We start from the raw sequence: 16,589 nt of genomic DNA on the forward strand, positions 1-16,589 counted from the left end.
ATATAGAGGAATATAAATATTTATTTAATATCAGTTATGAAATTCTGTATATTTTTGAATCATAAAAGATATTTGAGATAAATTATTTTTTGTATTAATTAACTCAAAATAAACATTTATTGAAAATTTAAATATCATTTTATAATTTAAGTACAAATGTAGAACAGCTGGGATAAAATGAGACGGTTTAGAAAATAAAATTTCGGTGGGACAAAATGTTTGCGCGAAATTTTGATATGTCGATTTTGTTGCAGCAATTTCCCTACACTGCGAGTGCTTTCAATTAAAATAAAATTTTCCTTTCAAAAACAAGAGGTAAATTGTGCATTTGTTATTTAATTAAATGAATTATTAAGCTAATTAATTAAATTGAATAATTAAAATAAATTTTCAATTTTACATAAACGCGTCCGAGATCATACTTCCATAGAAACCCTTTTATTAAAATAAATTTAATTAAATCTCGCCATAAAAAATTCATCAATTTTTTATTTGTAAAAATCTATTCAATAAATAGAATTTTTTACCAATGAAAAATAAATATTATCCTTCAATTTGAGTAAACAATAAAATAATTTCCGGGTGTAGAATTATTATTATATGAAAAACAAATACTACATATTTTCATTTCGCAACACAATAAAAAAAATTTGGCCAGTAATACAAAATTTTTTGAGTCTACCTCATTATACCCCAGGATATATTCAGTCGACTACCCATAAGCCTGCCCGGAATAAGCCTATTCCTTTAAATCGACAGTTACTGAGTCCAAACAGCTTCCCCTACTTAATCATTATTTTGAGTCTCGTACCAGACAGTCCGTTATAAGCCTCCGTAAAAATAGTCAAAATTATAACCCAAGAATAGGGCAAAATAATGATCAAAATTTACTATCTATGTTTCGCGGGGAATAATTTAATCAGTTTTAAGTAAAATGTAATTTATGGTTCATAATTGTAATTACTAATTACATTTAAAGCTTCGGTTACAATTCAAAAGTTTTAATGAGCGTTATGTTTATCAATAAAATTATTATTATTATTACTGTAATTAATACCGCTATCGTTGTAATTTATTTCATTGCAATTATTATTAGTGTAAAAAAATAAGTATTTATTTCAACAACATGAGCACCAGAAAAATCGGGATACCGGAGATTGTAACAAAACGTAAATGTAACGTTTAAAATCATATAAAATAAAACAGGCTTATAACGGGTAGTCGAGGATAAAACTAAACGCAAGATCGGGGGGAGACTGAAATTCCAAGAAAAATTTACCCCGCGTTCCCTAGACCAGACTTATGACAAGTAGTCGGCTGTATTACGCTATCATACTAAAGTATTAAAATAAGTGGCGAGTTATCTCCAATAACCGATTATTAAACTGTAAAAAATTTGCGGAGTGAATGCGGATTTGAATAAAATCCGAAATTATTCCGAATTCACTCCCGATTTTTTACAGTGTATAAAATAAAACAGACTTATAACAGGTAGTCAGGGACAAAACTAAACGTACGATAGTGGGGAGACTGAAATTCTATGAAAAATTTCCCTTACATCCCCTAGGCTAAGCTTATGACAGGGTAAGGGGTGGACGAAGTTTTGCTCGTGAAAAATGAAAATTTTTTCTATTCACTTTGAGCATCGTTAGAAAAAAAAAATTTAACGTATTCGAGCCCTCAAAAGTATTTCCTAAAGGAGTCCGTTTTGCCCTCCAACCCCTGTATATTTATATATATATATCTATATATATGTATATAGTGATATGTATAGAGAAGGTATTTGTACAAAGTACAAAGATATGTATAGTGAGTTTAGAGTATGTAGAGTTAGAGGAATACAATTTTACGTGACAAACGTATCTCATAGACGCAAGCGAGTGCAGGCAAATTGCGTCAGTGGGTCGTTATTATCGTGTTCAAAGTGATGAATGCATAAGTGTCTAGAGGCGATATTACATATAGAATGGTATAGTAGTATCATTGAACCACCTCGAGTAGTATAGGGTGAGTTTGAGTGAGAGAATGGGAGAGTGAGGGCGAGAATGGAAGCACAGGTTAGCGAGCCATCGGGCATCAACAGCCTGATATATGTGTTGGGCAGTAGTTGGTGCCAACTGGCAAGAGTGAATTCCTGGCTGGCAAACGACCTCCTTCCTGGATTAGGTTTGAGGCCACTAACGCACGCGACCATAACACATTAACGAGGCTTGAGTTCCGATATGTCACGTGGTCGTTGACTCTGCCTAAATTCGTCCTCCGATTTCCACTCGATCCTACACACGTCTCATAATTGTTGGCTTACACCACCCATTTAAGCTAGTTTATAGATTTGACATGAACTGTCTCATAGAGACCCATTAAAGACAGGATTTCATTCAGCCTCGAGTTAAAATATTTTTATTAATTAATTTTGTTCATTGCGCGATTTAATTAATTTTAAATAAAAAAAAGTCTAGAGAAACTTTTAATTTTACGTCAAGGCTGAAAAAAAAATTACTGGCACACCACAAATATTTATAATATTGTCATTATTATTAATAGTAGCGAAAGGCTGCGCAGAGTTAATTAAAATAAATTAGGTTCAAATAAAATTTTGCGTGAGGAAATAAAAATTTAAAATTTTTCAAATTTATATAGATTTTCCGATTTTAATAAATCGATACTTGAAAAGCGAAATCGACTTTTATTGATAAAAATATATTTTAAAAGAAATTTATGGGATTATTTATGAGACTGACCTATGGACATCTTGGCATCGATTCATATTTCATACCTTTATTTTTTTTTTATTTTTTAGCTGCCTATGTGCGATTTTATTTCACACTATAAAATAACAATATGAATTTTTGTAAGGCTTGATTAATATTTCTATTTCTTCATGTATTATGCGAGTGCATTGTGTTTTTCAGTGATTGACTTCGCAGTATGTATAATCAAGTTATATAATAACGTAATTCAAACTTAATTGCTATTGTTACGATATTCATTGTAATTTTTAACGATAAATTTAATCCATTTTATACAGAAAATTTATTTAAATTAAGTAGAATAGGTAATAATTAACATCACTCAAAAATGGATACAAAGTAGATCATATAAATTTACTGACATATTTTGTATAGAGAATACGGGGCAAAATGAAGTATGAAAATTTTGTTTCACATAATTTCGAATTGTAATTTAATATTCTTATAATTACATGCAAGCAATTTTCAGCTGCCTAATTTCAAAACACAGTAACTGACAAAAAAAAAATTTTTGAAATATGCATTGAATCAAGTTCACGAGACTTCATTGGAACTAAAAATACTAAAAAATTGATTTTTAAAAATTTGTCAGTTACTGTGTTTTGAAATTGAGTAGCCGTTTTCTGTATCTGTAACTTATTTAAAAATTTTTTTTTCAATTTTAAAACTTATTTTAAACTTTTTAAAAAATATGGATAATTTTCTTTTTCTTATAATTTTGAAACCTCATTTTTGTATAGAAACAAAATAATTTTTTTTTTTACTGACAAAAATTTATTTAAAATATATGAAGATCAAATTTAATATTTAAAATAAAAATAGAAAAATTTTTTTTGACCTGGCCCATTTTACCTCTACTTAAAATTTTTATCGTGTACAAAAAAAAAAATTTAATATTTCAAAAATAAAATTCATAATTTTCAGAACTTTCATAAAATTCTGATACTTTTCTATATCCATTTCACCCCTAACTTTATTTCTATTTTTATAATAATAATTAATTAATTTACCTATTTATATAAAATATATTTTTATATATTTAACAAAAATAAACGGAGATAAATTTTCCATGTGTGATAAAAATAACGAGGTCATCACCCTAGTTGTTGATATATATAGAAATTTATAAGTATAATACTAATGTATCGTAGCACACCGGTAGAAAAATTACATGCTCAAACGCGTTCATTATCCTTTACACATAACTCATCGTACGTCGGCTTGACTCATTATATCCATTAATGGGGGATAAATAAGCGTTAGCTAAAGTAATATTCACTTTGATCAAGCTTGAAAAAACTCAGCGCTGACCATGTGATCATTCAGTCCTGATAAAAAAAAAAAAAACTCAGTATCCACGGCACAAGAAAACCCTTTTGCTATGGCAGCCACGTGGACATAAAGTGAAATATGCTGATGGATTAACCGAGTGCATCGAGGAGAAACGAACCATTACGCGAATAGAACTTTTGAATAAAATATATACGTATGTATATTTTTAAATGCTGAATTTCATTTCATGACATGAAAAAAATAAATAATAAAAATAAAGTAACAGAATTTAAGTTAAGCTCTACTTTGACAATAATAAATATTTATCTTAAATTGCCAGTATCTTAATTACTAATTAAGATAAATAAACTTTTGCACTGGTCATTGGAAAGGAAATTTAATTGCCTACAACTTTGGTCTCGGTAAAAATTCCATTAGATCAATAGTTTCTGAGACCCACACTTGGAGTCGTCGAAAAGTAACAAACTTTCAAAAATTTCCTAATTGCTTAAGCGCCCGTGACTTTTCAACAATTGGATTTGACGTATTCTATACGAACATACCTTCGGACAATGAATTTTTCCTTCGTGTGAGAGTATCAAGTGAACATCTATCTCTGATGTTTAATAAAATATGCGGGTGATTTTTTTTATCGAATTTTCAGTTGAAAAAAATGTATTTTCACGAAAAAAAAAGCTCAATAAATTCCCATAGAGTGCGATATTGTCTAAATTTCACACGATAAAGCATTTTGAAGACAACGTCACCGTGTTTCGAACAAAATGAGAAGCACTAAAGAATTCAATTTCCACATAAACGTGATAGAATTTATCGCAAGAGCGCACCTCAATGCTCGAATTCTGTAGGAATTTTGATGCTTGTCGTATCGCTGTTGTACTAAAAAAAGTTACCGCCCTCGTCTTATATTTTTTAATAACTCCTCTCTGTTATTATTAGCATAATTTTTTATTTTTATTTTATATGCATATTTTCCTCTAACTTAAACATTTCACTCGAGCATATTGCGAACTAATTTCGCGACCCTATTCTTCCTTTTTTAGTTATTTTTTTTTTCTTTTTTTTCTACAAAATCTCATCTCTTAGCTCCATGTATATGGATAAGACTTTTTACTTGCTCGACATCCCGCGTCCCGTGGTAAGAAAGTAGCTTTTACTTCTACCGCAACCGTCTCGCTCTATTCTATTCTTCTCTAACTCTACGAGTAAATCTGTTCGCGGATAACGCAGACGCATGCGCGCTGCTGAGTATCTAGTCATCGGCCACCACATTGTACAACGAGTCGAAAACTCTGTCCATAAATTTCCGGACGATTTATTGATCGCAACCTACCAAATGGCTAAAAAACTACCGATGTCCGAATAACCTGCACACTTTTTTTTGTTCCTCAAAAAAAAATTTTATTATTTTTGCCACCTGACTTGACTTTAGCGTTATTTTATTTAAAATCAAGTGGACCGGCCACCATGACATTTCTCAAGTAATTAATTACTGTAGTCGCTATTTCAAAACAGTTTTAAATTTTTAAATTTTTCGCGGCATAATTGAATTTTAAAAAAAAATTTTGTTTTATTTTTTTTTCTGATGTTACTGGACATACTTTCATTTTACTCATATATATTCAATCTATAAAAATTTAGTAATATTTTTAGTAAAAAAATTTTTTTCTGTGTCCCATTTTCCCCTAAATTCTCTAATTTATTTTCGCACCACGAAGCCCCCAACTAAAGAATTCTTAAGATAATTTATCTAAAAAATTTTTTCCATTACCCATAATGCCCCAGATACTTCATATCGCTCTGCAATTCAAAGTATGCACAATATAAACTTCATAAAACCGATAAAGTTTTTTTTTAAAAAAATTCCAAGTGTTATTCTTCCATCGGCTATCTAATGGTCAAACATTTGAAATTAATTAAAAAAAGACATTTATATATATTTAAAAAATTTAAAAAGCCAAGTGGTAAAGTATAATTTATAAATTAAATTGCTCATTTATAAATGAATCTGAATGAGTCGGCGAATGGTTCAAAGCTTGGGACCCCTTCTCATGGAAGTCGCTTGAGATTAGATTATCATCCGTGAGCGCTTTGCAATTATTCCAGGTCAGTGCGCTATTTGAGAGAAAGTTTATTTGAGTGAGCAAGAGGGCGATGAGGAACGGGGGTGGAGGTGAAGATGAGGATGAGGTGGACGAGGATGAAGAGGAGAAGAGCTGAACCTGAATGGCACTGGGTGGTTGGCTGGTTGGTTAACTGGTTAACTGGCTGAGCTTGCTGACTACTTGAATACCGTATAAGGTTCTGGTCTTAGTATCATTTACATTAAAGCCGTCTAAAGACGGCATACAGGTTGTGTGACGCTACAAGAAAGGCTAAGTAATGTTGCATTACAAGTTTGAGTCGGACTCGAAATTATAGCGAGAGAAACTTGATTACTTTTGGTTAAATTAAATCCTGCAAAATACTTTACGGCAAATGGCCACGGGGACACAAATTTATGCAAATGTTTATGCGAGTTGTAATTTACAAGGCGTTATATAGATTGTAGGTTAAATAATAGTCGTATAAATATAACATAACAGCAATCTAACTATCTCTTGTCTACCCTCTGCTCAAGTTAACGCTCTGACGCGCGCAATAACAGGTTTCGATCTGTCACTGCTTCCAACGACCCGTACTTTGTTTATCTGACGATTGTTAATAAATCTTCGGGCTATTAATTAATTCGTCGACGATTGGGATTGATGGTAGATCGAGATTAACTTTTAATTGTCGGCTAAAGCAATATCTTGAGGATACACGGAGAGAAAAAAATAGCTCTGATTCCTATGCTAGCATAGTAACCATTACTATGTTGTATGAAATGAAAATTTTTGTGAAAATCCTGAATGAATTTGCTGGGAAAAATCTTTAGAATTGTGGCAAGAATAAAAATGATAGCTCATTCGATGCGGAATGAAATTTTGAGCAAAATTTGTTTTTTATTTTTTTTATTTATCAAAATTACAGTTTTTTATTAACAAAAAACATAAACAAATTACAGCATTTTAGCTTTTGGTTAATAACTCAATAACTATAAGCGATATCGAAAATCTAAAAAAAGATCGTTAAAGAGGAGAAAATTTCTGAAAAAAGTCTGACCTATCATTTATATTTTTACCACAATTCTAAAGATTTTTCCCAGCAAATTCATTCAGGATTTTCACAAAAATCTTCGTTTCTATGTAACATAGTAATGGTTACTATGCTAGCATAGGAACCAGAGCTATTCTTTTCTCTCCGTGTATAAATGTAATATTTATTCAGGAATTTATGAGATATTTTGTTTAGAACATTATTATTATTATTTTGGTTTCAAGTAATTGTGACATTTTAAAGTCCATTTTCAGGTGAAACGAAAATTTTCTATTATAATTTTTGGGGTGGCTTATTTGCTCCACTAAAATAAAAAAATGTATTATGCAGCTTTCAAAAATTACGAAATTTGATATTAAAATTTAAAAAGTTGAGGCTAAAAAATTTTGGGGTGACCATTTTGTCCACTAAATTATAAAAATTATCTAATTTATAAAAAATTACGAAACTTCATAAAAACAATTTTTAAATCTAACACTGAAAATTTCAACTGACCATTTTACCCCAACTAAATTTACTGCCGTTCTTTGTAATTTCCAGTTGGCTCCAAATAATTGGATCGATATCGAAAATATTTTCAATAATTTAATCTACTCCTTTGTGGTTGTATTTGAACCGACTATTTCGTCCCGCCACAAACAAATAAATAAAAAAAAAAAGTTGGTATATTGAAAAAGTGGACAATTGAACTCATGCTTAGTCGTTATCTCCAATCCAATCATCCAACGAATTTAATATTAATCAAAATTTAACATTTCACATTCGCGGTTAATTTAATTGCAGTGCACCACTAAATCCCATTGTCATTCAACGAATTAAACGTCAAAAAGTTATCACCGCGACATTTAATCAAATGGCGTCAATAACTTGGAATACACATTAAAAACTTTGAATTTAATAATTAAATTTTGAGAAATTCATAAAATTATTCAAATGAGCTCGTAGCCAAAGGATAATAATTTTAATTTAATTAAAGCGCCCGCAATTACACTTCCTTTCATTGTTAAATACTTATTCGTTATCACATAATATTTAAGCTCAACTTCACTTATCCCATTACTAAATTAAATTAACCATCATCAATTAATTTATCATCATTAACGGCAAATCAAAAATTAATACATGGGGGTATAATATAAGTCTTTTTGGAATTAGTAAAAAAAAAAAAAAATTAAGGTAAAAGCCCCTATACTCGCTCAATACCATTAGTCGCTCACTTTGACTGTTTAAGACGTTTTTTTATAATTTTTATAAAAAAAAATTACAATTAAAAATATTATTATTGATAAATAATTATTTGTGAATCTAAATATATTAAAATATGATGTATCAAATTATTTTATAATAGATTATAAATTTAAATTAAATGACTGTTTTCAAAATCGCGCATAGCCGGGCATTTTTCATTTTAACGTTCATTCGTTAGATTAAATTTAGGTTACGTGAAATTTTTTAAGAATTGTTACAACTATATCTTATTAAATACATTTTTAAAATTCATGAAATTTTATATTATGAAATAATTAAGTAGTATAATTTATAAATTATTTGTCCAAATCAATAAACTTATCGTAGTTTAATTGATATTGTCTTTGAGCGACTATGGGTACACTCAAGGACCTTATTTAAAAAATTAATAATAATTAATTGTCAACATTATTCTTCAAACTTAAATTTTATTCTAATACTCGAATCTTCAAAAAAAAAAACTATAAAAAAAAAATTATGGTTTTTCATTTTATTTATTAATTTATATTGAGTGATTTAATCTCACTCCAATGAAAAGTGAGCGGGTATAGGGGCTACCTCACTACTAAAAAAACAGTAATTTCTTGGATACAGAATTAATTTTTTTTATAAAACTAATTTTTTTTTTCAATGAATAGAATAACTCACATCGCGTTACTAATTCTAAAAACGGCTCATAATTTTATACGCCCTTTTGGCTTCAAGAAGTTTTCTAAATCCAAAAGGGCGTAAATTTTCTTATCATTGTCAATCGTTTTGGCGACTTATTTTGAATCTAAAAATTTGAAAGCCAAAAGAATATATGACTTAAATTATACGGTGTTTTGGCTTTCAAAATATTTTTTTTTTTTTACTTTTTCAAATTTTAGTTTTAAAATCTCCAAAACGATTGGTAATAAAAAAATTTCCTTTCGAAATTAAGTAACGCTATATATGTATAACCTAAAATATATATGAAAAGCACTTACCACATGTATAAATTATTTTCAAATATGGTCGAGTGTCTGGTTTACACAAGTCGCCAAATGTGGTTCCATTTGCGGTTACTGAGCACTTTCTTTTTCCATGACACAATTGAATTACTATTTCCGTTGCGTGTGGCGTTGTGCATGCTATCAAAATTATTATTATTATTGTTATTATTTAACTATAAACTGCTGAAAATTTATACGACAAATTTCCTTGATATAATTTATATTTATATATATATATATATATACACTCATTCATAATAATAATAATATGAATTAATATCTTACTTTCTTCTTTGACTCCGTGCGGTTGAGGACACTGTAAGGATTCGTACTCAGTTCTTCCGAAGGATGCACTCAGAATAGCTACACGTTTACCCGGATAGCATACTAAATTAACTGCGTCGTGTTCGCATGATATTTTGCTCCGAAATTCATCTAATAAATATTTTATCTTATTATTATTGTTATTCAAAACTTGTTGGAAAATTATGAAAATAAAATTTAACTTTTTTTCTGGAAATACTTCAATTGAACGGGTTAATAAATAAATCTCTTTGTTACTGTATTTTCTTTTCAAAATTACCAAATTTTTTCTTTCAATAGAATTAAGAATTTAATTTTTTTTTTCAGGCAATATTTATATATTGTAATTATATTTATTTTTATATATTTATTTATTGGGCACTTCAAGGCCAGTTTTGGACACTTGAAAAATTTAAATACAGTCGACTACCCGTCATAAGCCTGCCCGTAATAAGCCTATTCCCCTAAATCGACAGTTACTGAGTTCAAACAGCTTCCCCTACTTGACCATTATTTTGAGTCTCGTACCAGACAGTCCGTTATAAGCCTCCGTAAAAATAGTCAAAATTATAACCCAAGAATAGGGCAAAATAATGATCAAAATTTACTATCTATGTTTCGCGGGGAATAATTTAATCAGTTTTAAGTAAAATGTAATTTATGGTTCATAATTGTAATTATAAATTACATTTAAAGCTTCGGTTACAATTCAAAAGTTTTAATGAGCGTTATGTTCATCAATAAAATTGTTATTATTATTACTGTAATTAATACCGCTATCGTTGTAATTTATTTCATTGCAATTATTATTAGTGTAAAAAAATAAGTATTTATTTCAACAATATGAGCACCAGAAAAATCGGGATACCGGAGATTGTAACAAAACGTAAATGTAACGTTTAAAATCATATAAAATAAAACAGGCTTATAACGGGTAGTCGAGGATAAAACTAAACACAAGATCGCGGGAAGACTAAAATTCCAAGAAAAATTTACCCTGCGTTCCCTAGACCAGACTTATGACAAGTAGTCGGCTGTATTACGCTATTATACTAAAGTATTAAAATAAATGGCGAGTTATCTCCAACAACCGATTATTAAACTGTAAAAAATTTGCGGAGTGAATGCGGATTTGAATAAAATCCGAAATTATTCCGAATTCACTCCCGATTTTTTACAGTGTATAAAATAAAACAGACTTATAACGGGTAGTAGGGGACAAAACTAAACGGACCAGGCTTCGACTGTAATTTATTTCTCAAACCTGTACAAAGATACTTCTATCTCACTGTTACAATAGCAATTTAATTTTATAATTTTTCATTAATTATAATAAAGTATTAAATTTCAAAAAATGGAACAGTGGCCACAAACGATACGTTTACTCTATTTTTGGGTTGAAATAAAAAAGTTGTAAAAAAGTGACAAAATTAAAATGTTTTCCATTTTTGATTAAATGTTTTGACTAAAAAAAAAAAATTGCACGCTATCATGGTTCCCGTTATTAACTTCGGTATCATAAGGGTGTAAAATAAAAATAAAAAAAAAATTTCTATATTGATATGTCTACTTTTGAATGAAAAATATATATCAACGGACACGAAAAAAATTTTTATACCTTTATCATTTTTTGTCTGTATTTTTTGACAGAACACGCCCTCATGACATCTGTCACGCGATGTACGGGCAAAAATGGACTCACATTGTCAAACAAAAATCTTTTAAACTTTATTTATTTTTCAGTTCAACAGAAGCAATTTTGATGATTAAAATGGGTAAAAAATAATCAAATGAAAACTTACACGGACGACATTTGTAAGCGACCTCAGTATATTTTGGCAACTGCGGACACGGATCGTACTGAAAATTTTTCGGGTTTGTATTGAATTTGCAGTTCCTCTTCTTCTGGCAAATTTCCACGACAGTCTGCAACAGTGAATACTATCGGGTCATTAAAGCAAACTGTTCTTCGCTAACGGGCATTTTATTGTTAATTAATAAATTGGAAGTAAAAAAAATTTACCAACGGAAAATTTATTATTATTATTTTTCATTGTATCAACTATAAATTTATAGTTCAATGGCTAGTGGTACATAAAAGTTTTGTTATAAAGTTTCGATGGATATAAAGTTTAATTTTAGTTTCACATCATTTTTAAAAAGTGGAAAAAAAAAAATTGTCGAGTATAACAAAAAATTTTAGATGCAATACAGTATTGGAGTACATTGAATATTTTTAACCAGAGTTTTTATTATTACTTTTTTTTTTTTTTAATAATTTGAATCTATTGAGGTTCACCTAGAGTTCGCGGGAAATTCATTTCAATTTTATATTGAGAGCTGAAGAAATTGTGCTAACCATTCATCGTGTTTATGTATCGTATTAGTATTGAATTTGAATTTATTTACTATATATAAATATGAATAGATATAGATATTTATATAAATGTATGTTCAATAGAGTATAAATAAATAAAGTCATGAAACAACTTTTTAATTTATGTTATTTCTGAAATATAAAACTGTATTTGGGTGCCAAGTGTGAGTTTTGTTGAAAAGTATATCAATTGTTGCAAAATCAATTATGGGTTGAAAAAAATTTATTTGCTCTGTATTTTTTTTGATTAGTGATTTTTTTAATCAAATAGACATATTGCGATCAGAAGGGTAAGTTGGGCCACAGCAACCAAGTAAAAATTTTTCTGAATTTTACGAGAAAGTAAAATATCTGTCGGGGCAAATTGGGCCACAAAAATTTTTAACAAAAAATTTAAAATGGACTCAAAATTTTTATTTTAATAACTTGATGATAATTTCTTTTTATTGATAATGAGGTTACTGACCGGAAATTTTTTTAGACGGTCCACTTTGCCCCTAGAGGGTTTTTTTTTTAATTGCTATTGCAAATGGACTAATGAAATTAAAAAAAAAAATTTGACACATGGAAATTTTATTTTTTCGTTTTAAATTTGTGATCTTAAACAAATATCATTACGGCCCAATTTGTGTCAGTTTAAATATAAATATCTAATTATTTTTCTAACTAAAAAATTACTCAGCCTCAAAAGTAAGCTATAGCGCAGTTGATAGACTTAAAACATGAAGAGATGAAATGAAATTTTTCACTGAAAATTCCAGCACTGAAGTCTTTGAGCGGGTGAATTTCGGTTTCGCTCAAGTATTTGAATTTTAATTAACCACCCGTGAACTCATTTACTTAAGGTGAGCAAGTATATGATGAAAAAAATATAATAATTTAGGTTTTTCTGGGTCGGTTGATACATTTCCTCAACGACGACTGTGACAACGACTATGGTATAACGTTAGGTAGGCAAGCAAAGCTTAAAAGCGCGACCGAAAGGAAAACACTTGGCACATTCTGAAAATCTCTCTTCTCTCATCGTTTAAATGTCTTTTCCTATTCGCGAATGGTAGCTGACCCGAAAAACGCTCGTTAATTCAGCTCACGAGCGAGAAAAGATAAAAGCTCGTTCAAATGTCTCCAGATAGATGGCTAAAAAAATGATAATGATAATAATGATAACACTGACAAAGCTTCCAGATGAGAAACAATTCTTCTTGGGATTATTTTTTATACAATTGTATAGTTTATATATATGTATATATATATATATATATATATATATATATATATATCTACTTTGTAGAGTGTAGGTTGTCTCTGGAACGGGCAGCACGGCTTTGTGGTTTCTTATGTGATTAAAAAAGAATACGGAAGAGATTCTTTACTTGAAGGGTAAAAAGAAAAGAAAAAAAAATGGAAAAAAATAGAACGAGGTTCAAAAGAATTCGATTAACCTGTTTACATACCTGGAGGGCGCGGGTGAGGAGACATGTCTCATTAACTGATGTACTAGAACCACTCGAGTCATAAGAAGGGTGGAATTTATCAGAGGCGCATTTTCCCGTGGCGTCGTTGACTCTGCCGTAACGCGCAAAGGTAATTGAGATTGAAGTACCAGGCGGGCAGCGCAGAGACATTGTTTCCTCGTCGCATGCAGCTCGTTGGTACATCTTCAAAGTACCTGATAATAACCCTGTAATCACAATAGTTGTCTTTATTAATTATACAAGTATATATGAAATCACTCCGAAGTCACTTTGATGAAAAAACATCTCGATCTGCTCAGTCTATGAATTCGAATTTAAATAAAATTTGAATTCACTCCAAATTCACTTCCGATTTTTTGGGGTGAAACTCTTTTTTCATAAACAAAAAAATATTTTTAATATTTTTAGACAGAAAATGAGTTAATTTTTAAAATTACCGGAACATCTCACAATTTTGATTAAAAAAAAAATTCGTTCTTTTAAAGTTTGTTTTTCTTTTACGCTCCAAAATACCAGAGCTTATTTTTTTTTTTTTAATCATTAGAAGTAAATTTTTGGGCCGGAAAACTCAGGACCACATTTTTTCAATGACGTAATTTTATTTAATTAATTTTCCAGTCAATTAATTAGCTGCGGGCGGTAATTAATATTTAAATTAGGTTTGATTGTTGTGGTTATGAATAATAAATTAGGGGATCATTAGACTTAAAAAATAATGAAAAACTAATGATGTTAAGTGGCGCCTAAAAAAATTATTCGATAATAAATGCCGTCACTCTTTTTAACGATAATACTTTTCAGTAATGACCAGCTGTAAGTCTTGTTTTATAACTTGAAAATAATAATGATTATCATGAAATTCCCTGGAGAGGATTCTCCTCAGAAGCCCTAACCAAGAAAATTTCTATCGTCATCCATCTTGAAAAAATCCCCCGTAATCTTATTGTTATCTTTGTTATTTTTTTTTATCAGAGACGCTAGCGGATCAAAATATCCGCTAGATAACCACAGTATAGACTTGTAAAGTTGTTAAAATAATTGATCATTAAAAAAAAAGTGTGTACGTGTGAAGTAGTCAAGTAGGTGCTTAACGCACTTTAATTTTAATAAGACCCGGCACATTATCCTCGAGTTATTTTCTCTGCATGATAAACAATTCCAAGGGTACTTTAGAATTAACTGCAACAAAAATCATAACTCGAGTGATAATAAAATGAACGTGGGAACAGAGTTGAGAGTAAAGTTTAATTTTAACTCAGTTTATTTATTGCTCCCGCATTAATCACGATTATTGCTGCCTCACAACAAAGCATTTTAAGGTGAACAAAAAAATGGATGTATATTTAATGATACATTCCAGTGGCTGCGAGCTCCGAAAAGGTAAATATATATTAAATAATGCGCTTGAGGTAATTATTCATTGGATTTACTCGTAGTAATAATAATCGACTATTGTTATCATCCGGTTTAATTTGTCTGGCAACAAATCCTGAAATGTGAGGGCTAAACTTGACGCAAATAAGGCAGCAACTATTTTTTTTTATACTTTTATTTAGTATACGAATTATTACGGTGCCATTAAATTTATTCTGATTTTTATTTGCATCAGCTGTAAATTCTGAGACGACTTTTTTTTTTTTATAATCTGCTCTATATAAAAAAAATTTTTTTGGCGCGAAATATTTTTACTCGCTTTGAGAAAAATTTTTTTTTTCCACTTTGTAATTTTGTTTGAAAAAAAATTTTTGTTTCAATTTTTCAAACTTCGACTAAATTATTGAGACATTGAAATTATGACTAAAGTTAAAATTAAAAATTTATTTTTGAACTTAAAAAGATTACGAGTAGTAAATAAATTATTTGGCATAAAAAAAAATTAATTTGATATTTTATTGAAAAAATTTAAACTGACTTGACAATTTGTGAGATTTATTGTTTTTCTATTTGTTTTTCTGTATTACTCTACTTCCTTTCCAAATTTTTATTCCAGTCCATAAAAATTTCATTCTTCCGTATTTAAATTCAACGATTGACAAGATTCATCACCGTAAAAAAAATAGAAAAAAAATTTTAACGTCAGGCAAAATGGAACACCTAATTTTTTTTTTTAAATTGTTAAAATGTTTACAAGACAGGTAATTATTCATTTTACTCACTAGATGGATTTATTGCCAGTAAAGCTGAATGCTGCTATTCTGCTGCAAACTTTCTTATTTTTATATTTTAATATATTTCATAAATAACTACAACTGTCAAAGTAGTTTAATTAATCAAAAATCCATAAAAAATTTTTGAAAATTTTTTAGACAAAATCTTGAAAAATCGCGGACTGAATACGTCACCCTAGGCTACGGAATTTTTTCCTTGCTTATCATCAACAGCAATAAAAAATGAAATTTCTCATTAAAATTAATCCTAAATCACTTCCGTGACAAAATTTCATCGTAAATGAAAAAAAAAAAAATCAACTTTTTAGAGTCACCGAATTGTGCTCGAAATTTTTCACAAATGTCGTAAAATAAATATATTTTTTCCTCAAATACAAGTTAAGAGTGAAAAATCTTGCGCATTAAAGTGAATTATTCCCTCAACGTCTCAAGTTTCCCGGGCTCACCATCTCCACATAAATAATTTTAAATAACGTATATAAAAAATAACTCGAGCCTTGGTTCTAGTACCCACTAAATAAAACGTGCGCCCAAACAGCTCTTATGCACACGTCCAACATAATATAAAGCATAATTCAAAAAGCAATCCCACAGTACTCATTCAGAGTGCGCTTGTCATCAGTATTGAATATTGATCGTCCTAAGGGTAAAAATCTATTCCATAAATACATGTGGGCTCAAAATATCAGAGTGGCTCTACACGTATCTACACTAAAATATATATCTATCCACATGTATATATATAAATATATGAAAGACTAAGATGTAGATGGAGTATGCAGAAGCAAAGTAGTGAGAAAGATCCGATCAATGTTCGTTTGTGCCGGAACAGAACGGAAACCGGAAGACGTGCTGAGGCCCGACCT

At 29.6% G+C, this 16,589-nt stretch overlaps 1 protein-coding gene across 1 annotated transcript in view; it reads right to left on the reverse strand.

Annotated features, from left to right (window-relative positions):
• The window catches only part of LOC103579599 (protein eva-1), a 48,575-nt gene that overhangs the window by 8,613 nt on the left and 23,373 nt on the right, over positions 1 to 16,589 (reverse strand). The window contains exons 3-6 of the mRNA XM_053740754.1: positions 13,535 to 13,761; positions 11,506 to 11,644; positions 9,686 to 9,835; positions 9,395 to 9,538 (exon numbers count right to left, since the gene is read on the reverse strand). Of these exons, the coding sequence (XP_053596729.1) occupies positions 9,395 to 9,538; positions 9,686 to 9,835; positions 11,506 to 11,644; positions 13,535 to 13,761 (660 nt within the window). The remainder of the gene's footprint in view (positions 1 to 9,394; positions 9,539 to 9,685; positions 9,836 to 11,505; positions 11,645 to 13,534; positions 13,762 to 16,589) is intronic.

Source organism: Microplitis demolitor, chromosome 7, assembly GCF_026212275.2.
Source record: "Microplitis demolitor isolate Queensland-Clemson2020A chromosome 7, iyMicDemo2.1a, whole genome shotgun sequence".
Lineage (NCBI taxonomy): Eukaryota > Metazoa > Arthropoda > Insecta > Hymenoptera > Braconidae > Microplitis > Microplitis demolitor.